The 19416-nt window shown below is 31.9% G+C and overlaps 2 protein-coding genes across 2 annotated transcripts in view; both read right to left on the bottom strand.

Moving 5' to 3' along the window:
* The window catches only part of LOC127719258 (uncharacterized), a 42329-nt gene extending 40206 nt beyond the window's left edge, over positions 1–2123 (bottom strand). Inside the window, exons 1-3 of the mRNA XM_052225274.1 lie at positions 1966–2123; positions 1538–1693; positions 500–709 (exon numbers count right to left, since the gene is read on the bottom strand). Of these exons, the coding sequence (XP_052081234.1) occupies positions 500–709; positions 1538–1693; positions 1966–2089 (490 nt within the window). The 5' untranslated portion in view covers positions 2090–2123. The remainder of the gene's footprint in view (positions 1–499; positions 710–1537; positions 1694–1965) is intronic.
* A 1404-nt stretch (positions 2124–3527) lies between these two features.
* On the bottom strand, positions 3528–19140 carry LOC127719257 (uncharacterized). The gene is made up of 17 exons (XM_052225273.1): positions 18930–19140; positions 18005–18168; positions 17442–17618; positions 16538–16790; positions 13549–13712; positions 12132–12278; positions 11664–11919; positions 10537–10706; positions 9503–9667; positions 8924–9176; positions 8178–8341; positions 7399–7566; positions 5391–5603; positions 4771–4813; positions 4365–4528; positions 3671–3826; positions 3528–3541 (listed from the first exon to the last, which is right to left on the bottom strand). Exons 2-17 carry the CDS (start codon positions 18162–18164, stop codon positions 3528–3530), a joined length of 2667 nt encoding a protein of 888 aa, XP_052081233.1. The 5' UTR covers positions 18165–18168; positions 18930–19140.
* Between the last annotated feature and the right edge of the window lie 276 nt (positions 19141–19416).

Genomic DNA, 19416 nt, shown 5'->3' with positions numbered 1-19416 from the left:
ACAGATCCAAAAAGTGCAGACACTTATAAGTAATACTGAGACCAGATATGAAGTCATCTTGTATAGTTCTGAAGAAATGTGTTATCAAAATATGAAGTTCATTCAACATATGAAAAAATTCAAAGTATTGGCAAAAAGGAGGAAGGATTCTGACACATAAAAAAATGCTCACATGTTACAACTCATCACTGTCAAGCTGCTGACCATATATGAAGACATTCTGTTCAGTAGTATTAGATAAAAGCGTGATGAAAATATTAAGTTCAACATTATTAAAATTCAAAGTACAGGCAAACAAAAAGTAGGTGTCTGACAAATCCATAAAGTGCTCACAAGATACAACTGATAACTGACAAGCAGATGACCAAATATACAGTATTTTTTTCCAATATGACATGAAAAAAGTGCGACAAAAATATTTATTACACAAAAAGATGGATAAGATGATTACAATATAGTCCCATTATTTAAAGTGTAAAAAATAACATTCTATACTTACTCCAATCAAAGTCAAGAAGTGATTGTGAAAATTTATACTTTTCAATTCCAACAATTATACTGTCATTACAGGAGTTAAGATGAATGAAAATGTTGTAGTTTTCCAGTGTCTTTTCATCATAAACACAACAGTCTATAGCGGTACATTGATCATTAATATCACACATAACAGGTCCATCCAGTAAAGTCCTAGTCTTAAACTTTGAGCAATCTATGAAGAGCAAAAGTTATAATTATATTGTAGTCAAATATCAATAACAGTTGTTATAAATATACTATTCAATTCCCCCCTCCCCTGTCCAAATAAATGTCTTAAACAGGAATTTTGAGTGAGTTTCTAAATATAAAAATTGTTATTTGATTAATGATAATTCAACATTTCTTAATTGTAGGAATGATTTCCATTAAACAGTTTGAAAAAGATAATATATTTGTACAAATAGTTGATATATGAGTGCATGATTCAGTTCATTTTCTTCACATGTTTATTCACTGTGTAAAGCTTTAATGAATCAAAGAAGAATGTGTTTGAGCACATGAATGCCCCCGCTCAAGATTCACGATTTTCAAAGTTAAAAAGGGGCATAACGCTAGATGATAAATGATTCATGACTCAAATTTGAACTCTGTCTTCTTGTTGTGGTTCGTGGCATTTTGTATAAGTTTCATAAAATTTAGGTGAGTAAAACTTAAGTTAGAGTGTGGAAACGAAAAAATTTGCAATTTTCCAAGTTATAAAGGGGCATAACTCTAGAACTGTAAGAAACTCACTGCCAAAATTCAAACTCTGTCTGCGAATTTTGGTTCCCTGCAATGTGTATGAGTTTCATAAAATTTGGATGTGAAAAACTTGTCAGAGTGCAGAAACAAAAATGGGATGGACAGAAGGACACACCGTCAAGGGTAACACTTAGTGCACCCGTTGCCTACAGCAGAGGCATAAAAATTTAATTGTAAGTCAAATTTAAGATCAAATTCTTCAATAAACCATTGATAAAATAATTAATTTAGTAATTTTCATTTTACACAGACTGCATACTTGACTGTAAGACTGTGTACTCAAAGTCATCAGCACATGTGTTCTTTTCAAGATAGAACCCAATGCCAGTTTCCTCCTTCAACTGTAGTATCAGGTCTTTGTCAGAAGTATCTTGTAGGCTGAGTTTAGATCCCAGCCAGGTGCCATAGGCAAAATCTGAAAGTAAGACGTGGATATTTTATGTTTAGACTAAAATAGTGTTTTTCTTTTACATTTAAAATACAATATAACTTTTTTAATATCTGTCAACATCTACGTCATTTGGCCTCTGGTGGAGAGTTGTCTCATTGGCAATCATACCACATCTCCATATTTTTATAATGTCTACAGTATGTGTATTTTAGCAATAGGAATCATTATATATTAGTCTTAAGTTTTAAAATTATTGCTGTCCCTTATCAACCTTGCATTGTGAACGTGATACGAACCAGACATTTTGTAGTTTTGTCTCCAATCACATTCTTCCTGTGGCAGATCTACATTGTCTAGTATTGTTGTGTTCTGTATGCATGGTTCTATTGATGACATACATACTTCCAAGGCTACTGACATTCTATACTTCTTTGCATAATGTAATTGATGTATCTGATAGCTGAAAAAAAACTGATATAAGAAAGATATTTATGAAGTTAATTTCAGACATGAGGTAAAATAAAGTTTGAAAATATGCTTGTGAACATGAGACTAGTATATTGAAGTTTAAAATCATGAAGTAACAAGAATGTGTCCATAGTACACAGATGCCCCACTTGCACTATCACTTTCTATGTTCAGAGGACCGTGAAATTGGGGTCAAAACTCTAATTTGGCATTAAAATTATAAAGATCATATCGTAGGTGGGGCATAAAAATTCTTTCTAGTATGCAATTTTTCAATTAAATGATTTGTTTTATCCCCAGGAGTAAATAGTTTAACTAGGATGAGGTGCCAATTTACACCCAGGTGATTAACTAATCAGATTGCAAGATTCATGCTTCCTAAGAAATATTGTATTATATACTTTTTGTTTAAAACTCAGGTCACTATTATAAATAATTTGGCTAGTTATTGGAGTCTATGAAATAAATTATGACTTCTATAACAATGGTGGGTATAATTGTTAATTCTAATATCCACTAACTGTAGTTTGAAGATTCCATTCAACCAAAAGGAATCATTACTTCCCCAGTTGTACTTAAAAAGCATCTGGATATAACGCAGTTTTTCTATTCCAACAGTTAGCTTAAGGTTACAGGTATCTAGGTGTAAGAACATGTTGAATGACCTCTGGAGGTCAGCAACTTCTACACAACAACTGATGTTACTGCAGGACTCATATAGCTTGCATCCTGTTGTTGATGGTAAAAATTGTACATCAATTAATGCTGAGCATTCTGAAAATTATAATAAATAAGTAATATATAAATTAAATAATTTGACTAATTGATTGTTGGTGTATATTGCCACTTTCAGCACGCTTGGCTATTATCATGGATGCCATTTTTTTAGTGGAGGAAGCTAGAGTGCCAGGAGAGAACCACCAACGGTCTGCAGATAAACAGACAATCACAGTCAATTAAGACAGTTTGAATTCAACTGCCACCTTCTCACAGCCTCAATCTGGACAGGCTAGTGATACTGTAGATGAACAACTTGGACTTGGCCACAATAAATCAAATCAAATTGAATTAAGAGTGTGAACCAATGCCTCATGGTTAAAATATGCTGAAACATGTAGATGCCATAAATAAGTAATACCTGTAATTTTTTGAAATGTTGTATTCATATTACTTTTTCATTTTTCATAAATAACACATGATAAAAATTGAAGATTTCAAACCAAAATAAAGTAAAAGAACAAAGGAAAATAATCAATGAATTAATTGTAAGTAAATCATCAAATCTGACAATTTTAAAATCTCAATAACAAGAATTTTTAAAACAAGATTTAGGCGAAAACAAGGGTGGCAATATATTATGCATTTATTTCAAACTTCTATTTACATGTGTTCAAATCTTAAAGTCTATCCAATTATTAAAATTGTTACCAATCATACCAGAATGGTTTAATACATATAAAAGTTCATTATTTAACATTTTTTATTAATCTAACAATTTTCAATAATATAAAAACCATCATAACTTTATAATACCTGAATCAAAACTTTTGATTTGTGTTGTGTTGTTTACACATACAGTTGACAAATACCATCCAATATCCAAATCATTGTATAGTCTCAAGAGATCAAGATGCCTGAAGAATGACACATTAATTCCTCTTTCAGAAGTCCAATCTGACAGATCAAAATCTGCAAAGAAATAAATATATCAGTGTACAAAAACCTTTAAAATTGAGAATGGAAATGGGGAATGTGTCAAAGAGACAACAACCCGACCATAGAGCAGACAACAGCTGAAGGCCACCAATGGGTCTTCAATGCAGCGAGAAACTCCCACACCCGGAGGCGTGCTTCAGCTGGCCCCTAAACAAATATGTATTCTAGTTCAGTGATCAGATCATTACACTTCCATAACTTCAAAACTGCATTCTATGATCTTTGTTGTTTCTTCGCTAAGCATGTAGCTCATAGTAAAGTGGCATGAATTCCTGCAGACTGTTACCTTGTGAACGAGCACGTTAAAAATACGGCTCAGTGTTCAAGTCTAGTACAAAGCAGGGTTTATATCTACATAATGTTCTCGCCCTGTTATGAATCAGAATAGTTTAGAACATACTACAACTGTGTGGACAAAGGACATCATTAATCCATTTAGTACTAACCAGTAATCAAAACTGCTTTTATAAATAAAGTACAATAAAAACATTTTGTGTCCTTACATACTTACTTTTAATGCTGAAATTATTCTGTAACTTCCTCTGTAGTTTTGGTAGTCTGGTACTTTGAAGTATATATCCAGACCAGGCACAAGGTTTGTAACTTTCCCAACAAACCGACACTTCCAGGGTTACCAAATATTCATTTTCACTCAATAAATCATATATGTTGTACCTAAAATAATAATAAATTAATCACTCTGCTGCCTGGCAAAATATTTTGGAACCATATTTTATGAAGCAATTTTCTTTTTTTATTTCATTCTATTATCACAAAAATTTGTGAGTCATCCAATATGAACATGTGCCGTCTGCTGTCTCAAAATGATTTAAGCAGAAATGGCAAATTCAATATTTTGGTATGAGAAACCTCAAAAATCACTCTAACAGTTCAAAAAAGTTAAATAAAATACTTACCGCACTCTGAATACATTCAACAGTCTAAATTCATGATCAATACCTGGAAAAAAAGTACATTGTTAATAAATCATGTAAAAATTTTACATTGCAACTGTAAATTGTGACTTAAATTGAATTAACTATTCTATTTGTGACTGACATGCTGTTTTCGCTGATTTTATATGTAACAAAGATGTTGATACTGAGATATATACAACTGCTGGTAAAGGTTTCCTCCCTGAGGTTATCACCAGCCCAGTAGTCAGCACTTCAGTGCTGACATGAATTATCAGTGATATGGTCATAATTATGAATTAACTGTTTACAAAACTTTAAATTTTTTTGAAATACTAAGGATTGTTTACCTCAAGAATAGATTACCTTAGCTGTACTTGGCAAAACCGTTCAGAATTTTTGGTCATCAATGCTGCATATTTTATTTGGCCATTTTAAATTGTTTGATTTGAGTGTTACTGATGAGTCATTTGTAGACTAAACAAACATCTGGTGTTAAAAAATTTGAATCCTGATATCTATGATGAGTTTATTTACAGGAAAATCAGAAGCAAAAATTTGATAAACTCAACTGCCCTTGTCAAATATTCTCCTTTTATGCATACAAATCATTTAAATCTCACCAAAGTCAAATCCAATCAAAGACAATAACAACTGATGTTTTCCTATTCCAATTTCCAGTAACTGCAAGTCCTGGTTCAGTTTAAGATAAACTTCTATGGTTTTCTCTATGAAGTCAACATTCAAACAGCATGATATTTCAGTACAGCTACTTTTCAGGTGACAAACAAGAGGGTAGGATGATATATTTGGTAAAAGCCTATTTTCACTACAATCTGTAAAATAAAGAAAGATAAGAAGTGAGTCCATAAAATTGCAAAATAAGAGGAAAATTAAATTGATTTAAATCTTGGTGAAACTGTCTTTAATCCAATGCCTTTTGATGAGATAAAAGTTTAACCAAATATGTACATGTAACAATTTTTTTTTTTTCATGGTACCAAGTTGATAAAATTCCAACAAGATGACCCCACACTAATATTTTGATAAAATATTGGTTTCCTATAAAATATATATATATATATATAAGTATAGAAAAATGGCAAGCAACAGATACATTTGTCCATACAACATGGGTGTGACAGCATTAACAAATATAATTGCTTATTCTCAATATTAAGCACATTTTCTAAGGTGTTGATTTTCAAAATCCATTAAGAAATCCCAGCATTAAACCCTTGTGATGTTAATTTTCCATTTCCAAGGGATGTAACTATGGTAAAAATAATCCATCTGCTCCGATTTTCAAAGTCACATTTGAAATTTTGCCAATGTGAACCTTTGACCTAATTCAATGAAACTCAAATGATAAATGTAGGTTCATTTGCACCTATATTGTTGATCCTTAACTCTCAACAAAACATTAGATAAGGACTGATTTTGGAAAGCTACAGATATTTTATATTAACCTTTTACATTGATTTCCTTAAACTCAGATGAGAAATACATGTTTGAGAGTACATACAATGTTGAGTTTTCAAATCATCTACATTTCCAGGGGTCATAACTCCACAAAATAAAAGAACAGAGTTTCGATGTCCCCCTCGTTGCACATATTTTATCTGACCATTAGCAAAAACTAAAAATTTCTTTTAATTTTTTTTTAAATATCTTAGAGAAATGAAGGTTTCAGAGCAAATGCAATGCAATTTCATATATAATTAATATTTCCAAGGGGCATAACTCTTAAAAATATTTCATCAGCATTGATTTTTTAAATTGTCCAAGACATTGCTGATATAAACCAAACTCTTTTAAAAATATTTCATCAGCATTGATTTTTAAAGTTGTCCAAGACATTGTTGATATACACCTTTGATATAAATTTGATAAAAATCTGGCAGAAAATGTACCTGTGAGAGCGCTTACAATGCAATTTCCCATATAATTAATATTTCCAAGGGCATAACTCTTTTTAAACTAATTGATCTGCACTGATTTTTTATCTTGTCCAAAACATTGCTAATATAAACCAATGATATAAGTTTTATAAAAATTTGGCAAGAATTGTACATGTGAGAGCACTAACAATGCAATTTTCCATGTAATTAATGTTTCCAAGGGGTAAAACTCTTTTAAAAATGGTTGATCAGCACTAATTTTCAAATTTGTCCAAGATATTGCTGATATGGCATAACTCTTTTTAAAATTATTGATCGGCACTGATTTTCAAACTTGTTCGAGACATTGCTGATACAAACCTATGATATAAGTTTCATAAAAATCTGGCCAGTATTTCTATGTCCACCCGCAACACTTTGCACGGGGGCAAAAATAGCAAATAAGCCCTGAATTTCTACTTTCCTCAAGATATTGCTGATGTTTTTTTGGACATTTTCATTAAAATCTGACTGACATAAGCATTTCTATAAATTCTACTCCGTTTTAAAATCAGTGGGTAGCAGGTTTGGGCCTATTAATTTCACATTCAGATTACCTGAATCAGCTTTTTTTTTAACTAAAAATATAGGAATATGCATCAAGACTTCATCTCAATTAATCAAACAAGCAATATCATCACTGAACATTGTGTATAAAATGCATGAGCTAATAGATTATTCTATTTTGTACCTATTTTCCAACCACTGACATCTACATCAAGAGTGTTCACATGACAGGTATCATCAATGATATAACTTGTCAATCCTGTTAGTTCTAGCAGTTCAGATACATAGTGTCCAGGTAAGACAGTGCCAAACAACAATTTTCTTTCTCTGTACCATTGTTCCAGAGAAAATCCTACAATACATGAAGATAAGGAGCCAATACATGTATTCTAAATTTTTTGTCATTTTTCAATATGAACTTTTTCTTATATTACTTCAATTTATAAACACTTTTTTCATTTGAGACCTAGTCCATACAGCTCAATGCAAGACACCATCTAGCAACACTAAAGAAGAAGGGCAACAAATGTGCTGCTTTTCATAACAATATATAAGATTAATATTATGTACTGTGCAGGTTTTATTTGTGTGATTGACTCATACAACATATGATCTAGATAGGCAATGGGAGAGGGTCGTGTGCACATTGAACTAGTTTGGCCCCATCACATTGTGACCTGTTTCAAGTCCAGCTATCTGGACTCTCTGTTGTTCATTGCTTTATGCATGTATTTTATCAGAGGAGCAAGGTATTGGTTGATTGTGTGGTTTGCTGTGCTGTTCGATTCTTTTTTAATATATTTTTGTGTGTGTATTCATTGACATTATGGCTTTCTTTCCAAATATAGCTATATCCCAGTCTTAACACAAGAAATGTGAAAAACATAAAATGTCCACTGTTCACTTTTTTCCCCAGTTTTCTGAGACTGGTGGTTTATTCATTAAAAATAAAGTTCAAGATACCTTTTGACATGAAAGCTGTGTCTGATTGACATACAGGTTTGGGAAATATCATGTCTTCTAGAATAGGTATAACCAGTTCACATGGACCATTTGATTCCAGACAAATACTGAACGTCAACTGAAGAATGAACATTTCTTGTTGTCTCAGATCTTCAAGATTATACCTGAAAATTAGATTGATTTTGAACTGAAGAAAAATTTTGAATACACAAATATAACAAGTGAATCTGTGAGCTACTGCTCACTAATGATACCCCCGCCCCGCTAAAAGTATAAAGTAACAGGAAGTTGTTGAGTGATGAATCTGAAAACGCATCAACGGTATAGCTGACTCATATAAACCCTGAAACCAAATTTCAGAAATCCTTGTAATGTAGTTCCTGAGAAAGATGCCACGAAAAATATTCATGGGACGGACGGACAGACTGACAGATGGACTGATGGATTGACGGACAGACAGAGGTAAAACAGTATACCCCCAATTTTTTAAAGCAGGGGTATAATTATAAAGAATCATGCAGTCACAGTTAATTTCAAAACTAGATAAAACTCTCTAAGTAGCATAACAGAATTTATTTAAAAACTTTTGATTCCTAGAAATTTTTTAAGTTATCTTTAAACAAAAGAATTCTGCAAAATTTTCTACACCCTATGCATGCAAATTCCTTAAAACTAACAATATCTAAACATTTCTTGTACCCTAGCACATATAACATTTAACAGACATTAAAACAAATAATACATACTCCAGTCTTGTTACTCCAAACAAATTAAAGTTTTCTGTTTCTCCAAAGGTATAATCTAACAAACTATACTTGTGGTACAATCTTTCTATTCCAACAGTAACACTAGAACGACAAGTATCTACATCTAGGTAGAAGTTCAATGTTGTATTGAGCAATGGTATCTCTACACAACACTCTATACTTGTACATGTCTCAAAAACATGACACGCAATGTTACTTGGCAGAGCAGGTAAGGTTATATCACGGTTACATTCTGAAATTAATAAATATTTGTGATATTGGATTTACAATATAACAACATTTCAGCAATATAAGAGCGAACTTAAATGATGGAAAATTGTTGTTATTATATAACAGATACTATTTCAAAACCATCAGGTGGAAACAAGTGCCCAACAATTACATATGTCAAAACTGTATCTTGAAACACTTTGAAAGACAAAAAATAAAGGAAAATCTTAAATACAAGTTTCTAATATTTTATGATATTCTTTCCATTGACTTCATTAATATTTCAAACAAGACCATCCTACAAAACTGAGAAACTGGTAATCCAATAAATAAAAGTATTTAACTAACCACTTCTCCAACCATTTTGATTGCTTTCCTGGTCTATTTGACAGGAATTATCTAGTAAGTAAGCAGCTACATGGAGATCAGACAACAGCTGTGATACTGTGTAGGCTGGCAATGGAGAAACATCAGGGAAACCTTCCTCAAGTAACCAGCTTTGTAGAGAAAAATCTGAAATAAAATAAGAATATCTGTATATCCAATTGCCACTGTGCCCTTTTATCAAACAGATTCTCAAGAAGATGATACAAGGAACTGGTACCACACACCAATGCCTTTCACTTCCCTGCTTTAGAAAACAAGCTTAAAAGTAATAATGGACAAGTCTTAAGAAGCTTGTTCCTTAATATAGGCATAAATTGATTTTCAGCCTTTGGTTTTTCAAACTCTTCTATACAAGATGCTAAAACAATTTATTGTGGATTCATTAATTTATGTGGATACAAACTTCATGGATTGAGGAAAAATTGTAGTTTTGTGGATATCTGATTTCGTGGTTTTGACAAAATTACATACAATCCAGTAGTAAATTTGTACTTCTATGAACATTTAAATTTGTGGTTAACCTGTTGCAATGAAATCCACGAAATTTGGTATCCCATAAATAATAATAATGAATCCACAGTATGAGAGTTGATGATGATAGCGTAAGTCATATTAATATCAGTCTTGATTTTCTAATTAACAGCAATTTCAAAAATTGATTCAGTATTTGTATTTTCCTTTAGCAAAGTGAGAGGTGCCATAATGTGGAAGCGGATTTGCTTACCCTTACAAAACACCTGTGATTATCATAAGGTCTTGGTGGGTTCTTGTTATTCAGTTCTTTAGTATGATGAAGTTTTTAGAAGACTGTTGTTTTGTCTTTTTAATAATTTCTTTTTTTGCCATGGTGTTGTTAATTTTTCTTCAACTAATGATTTTTTATTGTCCTTCTGCCTCTATTTTTGACACTTAACTGTACTGAAAATAAAGTCATGAGCCATTTTAGAATAAAATGAATGATTTAAAAAGTTAACAGAAACTTAACAAATCCTCACCATTAATAAAGAACCCTGTATCCCAATTACATTTTTGTTTAGGCAGTTTATGCTTGTTGAAAATTTGGACTGATAAATCACAAGGAATAGACCTGTCAGCCTCCATACACACACTCAGTGTTAAATCTATTAGGTACTGTTCCTCTGCAGTTAAATCTACAATGCTAAACCTGCAAGAAATATACAGTATACTAAAAGTGAGATCAATTTATATCTTACAATTTACAAATATGGCAGGTTATTTTAAAAGATGAAATTCAACCAACTTATCTTTTAATTTTCTTGTCATGAGTCAGCTTCTATAAAGACTTAAGGTTTTAAAAGTATAACACCTACATTTGTACTGTCAGTTAGGATGGTCATGTTGAGTGGATATATAATCACTTTTCCAAATTGCCCTGTTAGTTGATCTTTTGATAAAACAATATTATGGATGGCCTGGTTTTCTGTGCCTTTATATCATTATTACACTTCATTGATATAGGGTAGTGTTGATATATTTTATGCACCTCAGATATGGAAATATTAACTGCTGTTTAGATTCTGTTTCAAACTAGAGGCTCCTTGGAGCGTGATCGATCATCTAGTAAATTTACCTATAAATTGCTCAAAAAAAGATAACTTTTTTTTGTGTGACAAATATACTATCACATGGGTTTGTTTTCATCAATTCCATAACATTTCAAAACATTCCAACTTGTTGTTCAGAGATTTCTGAAAATTGGTCAATCAGAGTCAACCAAGACCACAATGTTTTTCATTAATTTGAAACCAAATGAGGATCTTTTGTAAAATATATATTCCATACATATCTTATTTTGGTTAAATTTGGTCGAGTAGTTCAGAATAGCATATGAACATGTGGTTTTAGGGTTTCATTGGGATCTACCAGCCAACAATGCTGCCATGTTTGTCACATCTTTAACATAAAATGAGGACTCTTTTCAAATATCAATCACCAATAGTTTTAAACATTTGGCCTTGAAGTTTCAATAAAGAATAAAAAAAGTTTTTTTTTAAACGATCAAAGTAAAAAAGTTCAGTCATAGGTGATAACAATTTTTTTAGTCTTATTTCTAATACAGATCTATTTATCTGGGGTCAGTTAAGTTATAAAATAAACTTACTCCATTCTAATAAATCCAAACAGCCAGACTTGGACAGGATATCCCCATTCATAGTCAAACAACCATTTACTGAACTGCAGTTGTTCAATAGCAACAGTCAGCTTGAAGAGGCAGGGCTCTATGTTGATGAAAGTTTCAAATGACCTGCCAATCTTCTCCAATGTTATACAACAGTCTACTGCATTACAAGTATCTCCAATGTGGCATCCTATTGGTCCTGTGTTACTGGGTAAAGCAGCCATGGATTGATTACACTCTGTAAAAATATATTAATCTAATGACCTAAAACTAGAAGCCCAAAATAGTTTTTACTAACTATGTTTAACTCATCAAACTCTATGATATCCTTTTTAAAAAGCAGAAAATTTCTCCATGCATCAGACTTTGAGTATGAGTTTCTGATTGTTTGGAGACTTTTTTTGACAGAAATTTATAAATTTACATGACAAAATGTTATTTAGATCTTACCATTTATCCATCCACTTGTGGTACATGGCTGTTTTTGTAAGAAATCTGTGATACCAAGTGTGTCCATCAAATCTTTCATGTCATTCACACTTAGGACATGGTCTTTCTTTAAACCTTTCTCTTCCAGGAATGTCATGTAAGAAAAATCTATTAAAACAAAAAGACATATGAAGTACAGAATTATATTTGGAGGTCTTAGGACTTCTAATTTGTGTTGCATATGAACAATTTTGTTTTAATTAACTCTTAAATCTCCAAGACAAAATCATAAATTTTCTGAATATAATGGATTCAATCTTATTCTTAAATATGAAAATAAGGATATGATGTGGTATGATGATTGCCAATGAGACAACTATCCACCAGAGTTCAAATGAAATAGATACAAGCAATTATAGGTCACAGTTAGGTCTTCCAACAATAGGAAAAATCTTTACTGTATAGTCAGCTATAAAAGGCCCCTTCATAAAAATGTGAAACAATTCAAACGAGAAAAAAAACTAATTAAAAGTATCCTTCAGAAGTACTATTGGTTATTTCTCAATTACCAGGGAAGCTGTCATCATAGTATCACTTTTGTATAGGCAGTTGTCAGTGAAAGGGTTAAACCCTTAGATATTGAAATCATACTACTCAAGTAAAGTAGCTTGCTTTAGGTGACTTAAATTTAGCCAGAGTTGAACTTGCACAATTTAGATTTCAACATGTGACATTGTATCACATTTTTTTCCCAAAAAGTAAAATGAAATTGTCCAATATGCTTGATTCATATCATATCCATTACTAAAAAACTCTTCCTCTATTTTGATTTTTGACGTCAATATTTTCTTTTTGGATGGCAAACTTGATCGTTGCATTTTCTAAATGACATAGTTAATATGGCAGCTTGTAATTTTACAAGCATTTCTGTATTTCTATGTACATTAATCAACCTTACCTACAAAAATAGGTTAACTTTATCATTTATAACATTTATCTAAGTCACAATATTGAACTTTTTAACCAATCAAGACATTCATCCCTTTGCTCAACGTACCAACACAGGTTGTATGTCCAACAAACCCAATAATGACATAAAACAATGCTCTAAAACCAGATAGCTTGACAGTATGATAACTATTAAATCAAACATATTGCAAGAAAATTGATTAACATATGGTTTTCAGCTTCAATGAAAATAAAGATATACTCACTTGGATCAATGAAATCACTTTTCCACTCACAAATGGTCTTGGGGAGAATGGTTTTCCTCAGAACTGGGACTGATATCATACAAGGTGAATTTGACTCAAAACAAATACTCACTTGGATCGATGAAATCACTTTTCCACTCACATATGGTCTTGGGGAGAATGGTTTTCCTCAGAACTGGGACTGATATCATACAAGGTGAATCTGACTCAAAACAAATACTCACTTGGATCGATGAAATCACTTTTCCACTCACATATGGTCTTGGGGAGAATGGTTTTCCTCAGAACTGGGACTGATATCATACAAGGTGAATCTGACTCAAAACAAATACTCAGATCTAATGTCACTTCATATTGTCTCTCTGTTGGATAATCTTCTATCAAAAGGCTAGAGGAAAAAAATATTTTAAATTCACAAACACCACATTCAACAAATGTGATATAAGTTTTGTATACTTATGACAATGTTAACTAAAAGTTAGGCGTTCCAGATACCTCCACCCACAGAAAAACTCTTCAACGGTAAATGCAAAAACCAAATTTCAATTGATTGTGACCTGTATTTTTTGTAGCACAAAATTGTGTTAAAATCGAAAAACAATTTTGTGAAACAGTACTTTCATTATTATCAACTGGAAATAAAAAACCTCAAAATTGTAAGGTACTGTGGATTCATTGTTGAATATCAATTTTCATGGATATTGAGGGTACAGGGGAACCTTGAATTTAAATGTTCAACAAACTACAAATTTTCTATAAGGATATATGCAGACTTTGACTAAACCACAAAATTTGATTTCAACAAAAATGCAATCCAAGAAAATTGGTACCAACAAAAAAAAAATTAATCCACATAAACTAATGGGAACTAGAGGCTCTAAAGAGCCTGTGTCGCTCACCTAGGTTTACGTGCATATTCAACAAAAGACACTCTTCAACATTGTAGATGAGAATAGAATTCATGACAAAAATCTCTTTTTTGTTGATCTTGTATTACTGATCCTTTTGTCTTTCTAGTTTCTCTCTATCTTCTTTAGTTTTTCCTCAAAACACAAAAGAGGGTAAAAAAAATCTTCACTTAAGAGCAACCTCACCTATAAAGAGTGACAGTCTACTAACTATATCAGTAAAATTTGACTTTCTTGTAGACCTTGCCTTGCTGTAAGATCATTTTTGTTATTGACAGTTTCTATTTATCTATAATAATTTTTATCATATAAGGCAAAACGCAAAAAAAATTGGTAAAAATCGTCCAATAAGGAGTCGTCGGACAATTTCCTCCATATTTGTCTTAATTAAAGATCTTGTCTTGCTGATTATTTTTGCTTATCTAAGTTTCTATCTATCTATTACAATTTATAAGATATAAGGCAAAAACACAAACAATTGGTTAAAATCATAATCAAAGGGCAATAACTCTAATAATATGGAGACCATTTCCTTCATATTAACCTAATTGAAGATTTTGTCTTGCTGATGATTTTTGCTTTATTTAAGTTTCTACAATATTGCAATTTTTAAGATACAAGGCAAAAATGCAAACAATTTGTTTAAATCGTCATCAAAGGTCAATAACTCTAATAAGGAGTTGACTGGCAATTTCGACCGTGCATACTTATTTGTAGATCTTGTCTTGCTGATTATTATTGCACTTTAAAGTTTATCTGTATCTATTATAGTTTTCAAGATAATAGGCAACAAGAATGTGTCCATAGTACACAGATGCCCCACTCGCACTATCATTTTTTATGTTCAGTGGACCGTGAAATTGGGGTCAAAACTCTAATTTGGCATTAAATCAGAAAGATCATATCATAGGGAATATGTGTATTACGTTTCAAGTTGATTGGACTTCAACTTCATCAAAAACTACCTTGACCAATAACTTTAACCTGACACGGGACAGACGGACTAACAGACGGACGAATGGACAGACAAACGGACGAACGTACGGACGGACGAACGTACGGACGAACGAACGAACGAACGGACGCACAGACCAGACAACATAATGCCCCTACTACTATAGTAGGCAGGGCATAAAAATGAAACAAAATTGTAAAATATGTTATTTAAGGGCAATAACTCTTATAAGAAGTCTCCTGACAGTTTTGATAAAAATGGACAATTGATAGAGTTCAACATTCTAAAGAATTCAGCTTTGTCAGATTTTCTCTATTTAAAACGGTTTTCAAAATAATGGGCAAAACTTGCACTTAACCCCTTTGTTCTATTTTTAGCCATGTCTGTCATCTTGGTTGGCAGGCGGGGTCATCAGACACATTTTTTAAACTAGATACCCTAATGATGATTGTGGCCAAGTATGGTTAAATTTGATCAAATTGTTTCAGAGTAGAAGATTTTTGTAAAAGTTCACGACGACGGATGCCAAGTGATGAGAAAAGCTCACTTGGCCCTTTGGGCCATGTGAGCTAATATCTCTTGAAAGGCAAATGTCGAAACCATCAATCAAACTTGACCTGTATTTTATAATCCATGACATTGTGCTAGAATTTCAAAAGATCTGGTCAAATGATACTTTAATTATCACTCAGAAAACAAAGAACTACCCATTTATATGGTAATTAAGAGGCATAATGAATATTTGAAGAAGGTTTCAAGTTGATGTGACCATAGCTTCATTATAAACTACCTTAACCCATAACTTCAATCTGATACTGGGCGCACTAACAGATGAACAGACAAAGAGACAGGAAAAACAAATTGACCTCATACTATTGTAGGCGGGCATAAAAATAAGATGTTTTAAGCAACTGTATTTCAATACTTAATTCTCAATTTCAACTTATGTTCAACAATTTAAAAGACAAGTCTCATGAAATAAGCAGATTGATAAGGTGCTTAGATTAGCAATGTTAATCTATCTTCAATGTCTTAAAAACATTTATATTTTACAAAGAAAAATAATTGGTATCAATTAAATAGTAAAATAACAAAAATACTGAACTCCAAGGAAAATTCTAAACGGAAAGTCTCTTATCAAATGGCAAAATCAAAAACTCAAACGAATGGAAAACAACTGTCATATTCCTGATTTCGTACAGGCATTTCCTTATGTAGGAAATGGTGGATTAAACCTGGTTTTATAGCTAGCTAAAGCTCTCATTTGTATGACAGTCGCATGAAATTCCATTATATTGACGACAATGTGTGAACAAAACAAACAGCTAAACCCACTACACAAAAACTTACTCTAATCCAAAGAGTCCAAATAACTTAATATGTTCTTGCTTGCCAAATTCATAATCAAAAAGACTGATATTCACAGTAAGCTTTTCTATCCCTATACTCATCCTTCTGTTACAGGGATCCAGTGTTACAAATGTGTTTATTGATCTGCCAATGATATCTACATCAGTACAACAGGTGATACCAGTACAGTAGTCATAGAGATGACAAACAGTAGATTGGTCCAGTGGAATTGTATTCACCTCCTTCTGACAAGCTGAAATTATGTAATATATAAACAAATCCATTACATTTGAACATTTTCACTGATGATTCTGATAGTCATCCCTCTCATCTTTCTTATAAATTCCATCATGACAATCAAAATTGTTTCAATGGGCACATGTATGCAAATGTCCATATTTACAAATCAGAAATTCTGATGAAATTGTTTCAAATACCAGTATTAGGACAGTGATATGTATTTATTTATCTATGTAATGAACAGTGCAACTAATTATGCATGACAAATTTAACCTAGAGGCTGGTGATGTCCAGTTGCATATTAACAGTATGAAGCAGGATGCTGACAGGTAAGAAAAAAAAATATCATTTAATTTCAACATGCATTTAAGTTTCTAATTAGAAATTGTAACTGTTTCTTAATCAAGTTTCTCAAATCACCTCATGACATGCGTGACACTGCCTTATCTTTTACCATCATCTATGGACTTTAAAGTGACATCAAAAATGTCAGAGGTCATGAGTGTTTGACCCATCAATATATACCCGTGAACATTTAGGATATGGTTTCATAGAGGCTTACTTACATCCAATAAAATAAGAAGGTTTTTTGTTAGAAAGAAAGGTAACAAATTATGTTTCTTCATGACTGAATTTCTTGTCTTTAAACTTAAAGTTACTTTACCAATATTCCATCCCTTTTGCCTGGGATAATATGGTAAATTGTTTGCATCACATTGCTGTTCAAGTAGGAATGGGCCCACTCCAAGGTCATGAAGAAGAACTGATGTTATGTACAGGGATAGCTGTGTTCCATCTGAACTTATTCCTTTCTCATCCAGAAATTCTGTTAGTGAAAAATCTACAAAAATATAAACATAATATTTTTTCGACATCAGAGTAACTGTGTCATCAATATCTTCTTATAAACAGCCCATTGACTATAAATATAATGTTTCACTATCACGCTGCATTGTGTGACTGATCCTTATGATTAAATCAGAGGAACGGTGAGTTTTCTGTACAAACTTTTTGCAGTGTCTCCATAAATAACCATTTTGCTAATGGAAAGCATAAGTATTAAAAATTATGTTATTTTAGACTTAACTGTCGAAGACACTTTAAATCTAAACAAAGATTGTTATAAAGTTAAGAAAAAAAAATAAAATGGTTTGTAGTTTCTCAAATTATAAATTTTTGATTAATATCGATTCAAAACATAAAATACATTTAAATGGAAAATCTTACTTGTTATTCTAAATCCAGAATTCAAATTACAATTAGGTTTTGGGAGTGTAACATCTTCCAGCAGTGTATGTTGAAATAGACAATCTGCTGATGTTTCCAAACAGGATGATACATTAACAGTGAATACTACCACACCATCGCTGCTCAGATCTACGATCATAAAACTGGAAAAAGATATTAATATTGCTATACCAGAATGAGCAGAAGCACTGGAAATCTCAAACACATTTTGGTGAGATACCCAGTCTGTGTATCTCATCACAGATGATAGGGAATCTTGTACAAGGGTACCTGTGATTTTCACATCTCTTTTTTAATAGGAGTTTGATTCTTTTTCTCACAGTTGAGTGTTCAATTAAATTGATAAAACAGTCAGAAATCATAGGAATAAAATGTGTGTACAGTAAATTAGGATATTTTGACTACAGATTTCCATGTCTTGCATATTTACCAGTTAAAAAAATAAGGAGATGAGGTATGATTGCCAATAAGACAACTATCCACCAAAGTTTAAATATAAAGTGGAAGTAAGCAGTTATAGGCAACCGTACAGCCTTCAACAATGAGTGTTTGATTCTTCTCCTAACCTAAAAATACAGGTGAAAAGTGGGTGTATGGTATCTCAATTTCTAACAAATTGTTCAAGAACTGAATATTTTTTTTTTTCACAATTATTCATCCTTTTGTATCAAATCAAATTAATTATAAGTCACACATCATCTGCTCCTTCCTCAGGTTTATCATATTATGTGACTATATGATTGTATAAATATATGAAATTTGTTACTTTATGTTCCATATATGAAACTATTAGCATATTTTGTTATGAACTCACCCAAGAAGCTTTTCCAAAAGAATTTTTGCAACACATATACATGTCCAATAATTAAAACATCACAAAAGTTTCTAAAGTTACTGTACCAACCTTAACTCCAATAATCCATACAATGAAAATTTCTTCCAGGATCCATATTCAAAATCAACCAATGTGTATTCCAGTGTAACCTCTTCCAAGGTCACAGTTAGTTGATAGTTACATAGATCTAGATCAATACCAGTTTGTACTGTGATATTTAGTAGTGGAATATCTGTGCAACAGTTTAGAGCTGTACATTTCTCAGGAATATAACATGATGTATGATAAGAAATGTTTTCATCTAACACCAATGTTGATGGACAATCTGAAAGAAATAACATTTTATCTGTGCTTCATGTCCGTAAAATTTCAAATATATTGTAAAATTTCTTTTGAATTAAAATCAATTAGTTATAGAAATGTGAACATAATGGTATCACAACATGACCTCATCTTCAGAAAGAATTATTTTGGTTTATCCATGTGGCTAAAACAAAACCTTTCCAAATTCAGCCCTGAATTTGATAAATTTATGGTGTTCATCATGTGAGTGTAC

This window comes from Mytilus californianus, unplaced genomic scaffold, assembly GCF_021869535.1.
Source record: "Mytilus californianus isolate M0D057914Y unplaced genomic scaffold, xbMytCali1.0.p SCAF_11, whole genome shotgun sequence".
NCBI classification, from domain to species: domain Eukaryota; kingdom Metazoa; phylum Mollusca; class Bivalvia; order Mytilida; family Mytilidae; genus Mytilus; species Mytilus californianus.
This window is presented reverse-complemented; position numbering and strand designations above follow the sequence as displayed.

Coding starts and splice junctions, on each gene's coding strand:
- LOC127719257 (XM_052225273.1), bottom strand. CDS start 18,164: ATGATCGTAGATCTGAGCAGCGATGGTGTGGTAGTATTCACTGTTAAT. Junction 17,619..18,004: donor TTCTGGATTTAGAATAACAA/GTAAGATTTTCC, acceptor ATATTTTTGTAG/ATTTTTCACTAACAGAATTT. Junction 3,827..4,364: donor GAATAATTTCAGCATTAAAA/GTAAGTATGTAA, acceptor ATTTCTTTGCAG/ATTTTGATCTGTCAGATTGG.